The following is an 8030-nucleotide window of genomic DNA, read 5'->3' on the forward strand; positions in this document are numbered from 1 at the left end:
CATTGGTGTAGCGGTGAAATGAAGCAATTAGGGATGTCACGATACTAGAATTTCTACTTCGATACCGATACCCAGGAAAATATCGATCCTCGATACCATTTTCGATACCATGCTGCGGGATGACAACACATCAAGAGGCATAAAAAATAAACAATGACTTTGACCTTACACAGCAGATTACACCTGCTCTACTCATCAGCCTATCAGAACACAGCAGATTACACCTGCTCTAGTGATCAGCCTATCAGAATACTTTGAATTTGTTGAAGCAACAGATACCCACCAATGACAGGGAGGGAGAAATCAGTGGTATGTTTGATTTTCCAGTAAGAGAAAGCACTGCTGATATTGATACAGTTGCAAATGAGTATTATATCCGTTTCAAATTTTTAGTATTGATACTTATCGATACTATCGATACCTGTTGCAAATGAGTATTGTATCCGATTCAAATTTTTAGTATTGACTTTTATCGATACTATCGATACTTTTGACAACCCTAGAAGCAATGTGCTGATTATATGATCAAGGGGGAAAGAAGACATGTCAGTTCAATGCTAAAATGTAGGGAAGATAATTTGCTCTCATCCTGGGCCTCAGGTTGTCCCATGCTGTATCTAGAGATGCACCATTTTCCTTCCTGATACCTGAACGAGTACCGATCCGAGACCAGTACGTCAAAATATATATATACTAGGCGCTCGATTCCATCCAGTCGCCCACCCTGCATAATATATATATATGCAGCCCCATGTTGACAACACTGATGTCATCAGCGTGAGGCTATATAAGTGATGGGAGTATAGAATCATGTAGAATCAGGAGGAACCACACGGAGACCTGGGCTGTGCGGGTGACCTGACTGAGCCAGATTTCTTCATTAGGTGATTGCCCTAATTATGAGGTCATAGAGCAGGCGAGGCAGCGGCACACAGTGGTCATCAGCAGTGTTGGGCAAGTTACTTTCAAAATGTAATATACTACATATTACTAGTTACTTTCATTTGAAAGTAATAAGTTACTTTACAGTATTACTTTCTGTGTAGAGTAACTCGTTACTTATTACACTACTTTTGCATTACTTTTACCGAAACAACAGCAGCAGCAGAATGACATCGCCGCCCCGGAACATCCCAAAAAATAATTTCAACCGCCTTGAAGTCAGTTTAAACAATCCAAAATTCTAAATGTTATTCTTTTCCTTTGTTATTGTCATCTATAGTGGTTATTTGCATAAAAACACACAGTTTGATTAGGAAATGATTGTATATTTTTTAAATATGTGCTTTGATTTAATAAAATGTAACTCAATTTGTAACTTGAGTTATTTGACAAAGTAACTGGTATAATATTACTGAAATCCTATAAGTAATAAGTTATATTACTGAGTTACTGCTAAAAGTAATATATTACATGTAATATGTTACTTTTGTAATGAGTTGCCCCCAACATTGGTCATCAGTGATGTCATAAGAGCAGGTGAGCTATGGGCGAGGCCATATATATACATATATATATTATATATATTTTATTTATATATATATATATATACATACATATTATTATTATTTTGAACAGCTGTATACTACTACTAACCCTGTAGGATGTGATATGATTGCTTGCTGTCATTGCTGTATGGGCTGGCTCAGGTTAAACCCTTTAATTTCCGGGGGAAAACGTATGTTTTATCCGGGTGGAACAACTTTTTTCCGGGCTAATAAAGTACGTGTTGTGGGATCGGTGCGTAGACAGACATCGGAGGCATTTCCTGTACCGGCATCGCGATCAGAACACTCCCTGTGTCCACTCCAACACTCCAACACTGCAGCAGCAGATCAGAACACTCCCTGTGTCCACTCCAACACTGCAGCAGGCAGGCAGCAGCAGCCAGTGGGCTCAGCCTCCTCTGTATGAGCTGACAGCTCGGCACTTTGGCAGCAGAGTGTGTTCTTTTCCCCTGGTACAGCGCGTCCCCCGGCCCGGCCCGGCCCGGCCCGGCCCGGCCCGTACCACCCCAAATCTAAGGCCCAGTTGAAAGAAAAAAAGACAGACGGAAAAGGAAAATAAACTCAGGAAATTGCTGTTTTCGCAATATGTCTCGCAGAGCGACCCCGTGATGTCATAGCTGCTCTGCCTTTTGTTTTTGGGGCAGGGAAATCTTCGCAAAATTGCAGACGTGTTTGTTTTGATTAGACCCCGAGCGCTATTAACAATTACACACTCACTACACCGGACAATATTAATGACAATTACACTGTTTTCATTAGCATCATAATCTGCTTTGTTTCCATGCAGTCACTTTGTGCTACTAACTCTGTTATGTACTCTATGTAATGCTTTCATTCTTCATGGATAATTACAGCAATTACAACCTCCAGGTTAAATATACAAATTAAACTAATGAAGCATAATAATTAGACTAAATCAAATTGTTAGGTCTCCAGAATCGGAAGTCAAGATTGATATCGCTAGCTTGAGCATATTTTATTCAGTACAAAACACAACCATAAACGGACTCCTGCTAAAATCCAGATGGACTGCAAAATAATGTTATTCCACGCCAGTAATTAATGTAAAATCATCAATCAGTATGTACTGAAGTCTATAAACATTGTCCTCAAGATTTTTTAGTTGTGATAAGGATTTCACATCTGTCCATTTATAATCCAGATTGCTGTTTTTATTATCATTAATTTGGAGCAGTCGTTTTAATAAGCCAATACAAAGAGGAATAAAAATAGATTATTCTTTTGGAGTGTGTGTCTGTGTGTGCGTGCATGTGTGTGTGTGTGTGTGTGTGTGCGTGTGCGCGTGTGTGCATGTGTGCATGCGTGCGTGTGTGTATCAGTGTGTTTGTACTGGCTGCACTTGAAGTATCTATAAGTGTGTCCATGAGGACTTGCATGTGGCTGTGTATCAGACTGTGCAGTAGTCCATGAGGACTTGCATGTGGCTGTGTATAAGACTGTGCAGTAGTCCATGAGGACTTGCATGTGGCTGTGTATAAGACTGTGCAGTAGTCCATGAGGACTTGCATGTGGCTGTGTATAAGACTGTGCAGTAGTCCATGAGGACTTGCATGTGGCTGTGTATCAGACTGTGCAGTAGTCCATGAGGACTTGCATGTGGCTGTGTATCAGACTGTGCAGTAGTCCATGAGGACTTGCATGTGTCTGTGTATCAGACTGTGCAGTAGTCCATGAGGACTTGCATGTGGCTGTGTATAAGACTGTGCAGTAGTCCATGAGGACTTGCATGTGGCTGTGTATCAGACTGTGCAGTAGTCCATGAGGACTTGCATGTGGCTGTGTATCAGACTGTGCAGTAGTCCATGAGGACTTGCATGTGGCTGTGTATCAGACTGTGCAGTAGTCCATGAGGACTTGCATGTGGCTGTGTATCAGACTGTGCAGTAGTCCATGAGGACTTGCATGTGTCTGTGTATCAGACTGTGCAGTAGTCCATGAGGACTTGCATGTGGCTGTGTATCAGACTGTGCAGTAGTCCATGAGGACTTGCATGTGGCTGTGTATCAGACTGTGCAGTAGTCCATGAGGACTTGCATGTGTCTGTGTATCAGACTGTGCAGTAGTCCATGAGGACTTGCATGTGTCTGTGTATCAGACTGTGCAGTAGTCCATGAGGACTTGCATGTGGCTGTGTATCAGACTGTGCAGTAGTCCATGAGGACTTGCATGTGGCTGTGTATAAGACTGTGCAGTAGTCCGATGCCTAATAGCAGCTCCTGCTCTGGCTGGAGAGGAATCAGTGGAAGAGGCTCCGCCCACTCCCTACTTGGAGGAAATCCCAGAGCTGGTATAGATCCTCCCCTGTCTCTGTGAGGTGTGTCTCCCTCCCTGCTCCAGTATTAGAAGCACCTGTATAAATACACTCCATCGCCTCCTCTGAGTGTGTGTGTGTGTGTGTGTGTGTGTGTGTGTGTGTGTGTGTGTGTGTGTGTGTGTGTGTGTGTGTGTGTGTGTGTGTCTCTCCACCCTCCTCCTCTCTCCTCCACAGGGCTCAGTTACTCCCTCTCTCTCCGTAATGAAAACAGTAGTCCGCAGCAGCACCTGAGTGGCCTGTTTGTATAGGCGATCCCGTAGCCTTCTGCAGCTCTCTTGGCTGCTTTCTGGGGCTTGGGGCTCGGCTCTCAGGCTCTCAGGTGGGCCAGCCGTGCCATTTGATGTGGGGGTGAGGGGGGGGGGGGGGGGGGGTTTATTCAGGTGTGGCGACCGGGGCCGCCGCCGCCCAGCCTCTGATGTTGCCTCCATCCGCAGCCAGGTGCCGGAGCTCCGTCACAGAGCCCAGTGTTCAGGCCCCAGGAGATGAATGGAGGGCCTGTTGACGGAGCTCGTCCGTGGGGCTCTGTGGTTTCTGTTCTCTCACACGCAGCAGCAGGGATATACGGCGGGTCCGGGTCGTATACCTGCCGGGGGGGGGGGGGGGGGTTTGTCTGGAGGGGGGGCGAGAGTACACCGGCCCACGCTATGACCACATGGGAGCTTATAATAGTGTGTGTGTGTGTGTGTGTGTGTGTGTGTGAGAATGTCTGGTGTTTTGTGTGCCTGTGTGCCTACATGTAGTTTTATAAGTGAATGCACTCACGCCCGCACTAAGTGCAGGCCCCACCTGTGCGAATGAAGCCTTCTCTCTGTCTGTCTGTGTGTGTGTTTGAACTAAAGCCTGGGTCTGGATCAACAGAGGGGGCGGACCGGGCCGTCTAAAATGGGCCTCCTGGATACTGCCTCCTATCACATGATGTGGCCGGTGCCATGTTTTCTTTGGAGGTGTGATCTTCTGAACCATCGCCCCTCTCTTATTTGAGAACAGCAGAGGTCGGCCATTTTCCCTAACATTGACATAAGGACAGTGTGAATGATACGGCTGCAGTCTTGTGTGAGGCTTTCACTACTCCTGTCACAGAAGAATTTCAACACTTCATACCATCTATATCCCAGACCGTTGTGTATATACTGTCTATATACAGATACTATACTGAGGTCATTATAGCTAGGGCTGGGCGATAATTCAATATTATCCTTTATCGTCTTTCAGAGGATTTTGGGATATCGTGACACACAATTCTGCTTTCTAAATTGATGATACCAAGCAAATTGTACTCGAAACACAATTCCCCCCCCCCAACACAAAATCAAGTATGATTTTTTTTTGAAGGAATATTATTTGAACGTTTCTATTTTGTTTTTACATCACACACCTCATTAGAACATTACTGTATCATTCAGTTCAACTGGATTGAACGAGAACTCGCCATGTCGTGATACATATCGATACTGAAAAAATAACGTTTGTGATTATTGTAATAATTGGTTTCAACCATATCGCCCAGCCCTGCAGCTGAGTGGCGACAGCTGCAAAGTAGACCTGTGAGAATCACTTAGCACATCGGAAGACACGCTAAACTTCCTCAACCGAGCAGTGACTTTTACAGTAATAATATGACTTCTCTGAAAATAGACTTCTCCATTTTCAATCGCAATCTCTCCCTAGTTAGAGCCTGGTGAGGCCTCTGCGTTTATCTTGATCACTGTGACCACTCTGACGCACAGCAGGGGACCAGAGTCAGTCAGTCAGTCACCTCCCCCTTCCCAGAGGGAAGTCACCTCCCCCCTCTGAGAGAAGACACACCCCCCCACCCCCCTCACCGAGGGACGCCATCATCAGGCTTCGCACCCGCTTTATGACCGCCACACGTCAGCGCCGCCCGTTCACCACTTCACGCCACGCCACCACACAGAGACTACGCTGGAATCCGGAGGCCATCGTGTCGGCTTCGGCGACAAGTCCGACCACAGAGCTTCTGAGAAGTTTGTCTTCTGACTCTGTCAACAGGAAGAGGAAGATCAGAAGCGATGGAAAGAGGCTAAGATAGGTTTTTTTTCCCCCACGGTTGCTTTTCTTTGTCGTAACGTTCGCCGCCGTCGATAAAGAAGCAGTCCGCAGGTGATCACTCACAGGCCGTTAAGACCAGTGGAGCCAGATGTTTTAAAGCAGGGGGGGGCAAAGTAAACCTCTAGATCTTGGAAAGGGGGAACAGGTAAGCCGTGGCCCTGTGTCTGCCCCCCACAGACACACACACACACACATCACACACACACACACACACACACACACACTTCCCCTCTACTCCCCCTCGTGTGGTTTTTTCCACTGCAGCTAATAGGAGCCATATAGAGGCCGGGTCCATAATGAAAGACCCCCCAGGGGCCGTGGCAGTAAGTGGGGACTAATAACCCCTCTAAATAAAGTCTCTTCTAGTGCTGAAAGGCCGGCCTCTTTATACCACAAGTGTATATGTGCTGTCAAGTCTTTCCCAGCCTGCTACTGTCATTTTACGGGCCTCCGTTTGATCCCCTTCATTCTAAAGCCTGTCGGAGGGACTCGTGAGGCAAACTGCTGCGTTTTCAAAACGTCACACAGGCCTTTTCCTGCTTTGAGGCTGAGAAAGTGCTGCATATACAGAGAGTTAGGCTATCCCCCTCATTTTTAAATCAGTGTTTTATGACAAGCCTCACAATGAGACAAGCATGTCGTAGTAAAGTCATATCTGCGTACAGGAATTAAGAAGTGTGCAATAAAATGTGTGAGTGTGGCAAGAACAAGCCAGTATAATTGCCATGCTTTGTCATGTGAGTGGCGCTGGACAGATCAGATAGAGAGCGCTCTGTCATGATACTGGAGGCTCGTGCTCTCTGCTAGCCAGAGTGAAAAATGGATCCCCGGCCCCAAACTCTACAAGGTCAATTAATTAATTAATTAATTAATCACTTCATGAAAGTCAAACACAATGTGTTTGGAATATGATATCAAATCATTGGGAAATTCCATGACCCATCCCATGTAGTATTTTAGATTGCCATCTGTTAACAACAACAATACTACTACTATACTACCACTAATAATAATAATAACGACCTTTATTTATGAAGTACAACAGTGACCGCCATACTGAACTGAGTAATTAAAAATTAAAGCAATACATTTACACGAAATAGGAAAATAAAGGGGGGGAATCAACAACATGAACCAAAGAAAATAAAAAAAATAAAAAAAGTGAGCCAGGGTGAATGGGAGTGTGACAGGGATATAGGGATGATCATACTACCAACATATTGAGAAAACCAACACGCCGTCATAACATGCTGTAAAACAAAGACAGACCACGCAGTTCAAGTAAAAGCAGGCCTTTAAAAAAAAAAGTGTGTTTGTAAAAGAGCTTTAAATGAGGACACGGAACCTTTAATTAATTTAATTCTAGTCAAAATGGAGTCAGGAATGTCTCCGTATGACAATAAAAGGTGATAGAAATGTTCCGTTGTTCGCTCATAAAAAGCTGTTAAATTTTCCAACGGGGGCTGGTGAGCGAGCTGACAGCCGGGCGTCTCTGGTGTTTGTCAGAGCGGGGCGAGGCCGGGCAGCAGGGCAGGGCGGGGCCGGGCAGCAGGGCGCAGTGGGGCTCTCTAGTTCTAGACTGAGTCAGAGGGGAATGCACTGTCAAACATTAGACAGGCTGATGTCATTCACAGTGAACAGGCCCTTAAGGATACAACCAGCTGCTTATCTGATCAACTGCATTTATACTGCTATCACCATTATGTTCTTTAACTGCATTTATACTGCTATCACCACATCTGCTCTTTAACTCTACAAGAGTTTATATGGCGAATGAAAAGGTGTGTGTGTGTGTGTGTGTGTGTGTGTGCGGGGGGGGGCTTAAGTTTCTTACTCACGGCAGGAGAATGCAAGTGTATTTTAAGTGTATATGTTCACAAACATTCCAACAGCCTCAAAATACAATGCTATATAAAACAATACAATACAATACAATACAATACGAAACTCATGTTTAGCCGACCTTGAACCAACGATCTGAAAACGAATCTCTAATTTAACAGTGGGGAAATACATATTCATTCTAACACATATGAATGTAAACAAAACGGTTGGGGAGGACAACAAGGAGTTTAATCTTCTAGCCACCACTCTGTTGCCTCTGCACCTCTTTGCCT

General features: G+C 44.9%; 1 protein-coding gene across 1 annotated transcript in view; it reads left to right on the forward strand.

The window, feature by feature from the left end:
* The window catches only part of kcnq1.2 (potassium voltage-gated channel, KQT-like subfamily, member 1.2), a gene marked incomplete at both ends in the record, with an annotated part of 126166 nt that overhangs the window by 88465 nt on the left and 29671 nt on the right, over positions 1 to 8030 (forward strand). Inside the window, 2 exons of the mRNA XM_083663014.1 lie at positions 5614 to 5828; positions 6178 to 6236. Coding sequence (XP_083519140.1) covers positions 5614 to 5828; positions 6178 to 6236 — 274 coding nt within the window. The remainder of the gene's footprint in view (positions 1 to 5613; positions 5829 to 6177; positions 6237 to 8030) is intronic.

The sequence above is a fragment of the Poromitra crassiceps genome (assembly GCF_964638095.1).
Source record: "Poromitra crassiceps genome assembly, chromosome: 30".
Taxonomy (NCBI): domain Eukaryota; kingdom Metazoa; phylum Chordata; class Actinopteri; order Beryciformes; family Melamphaidae; genus Poromitra; species Poromitra crassiceps.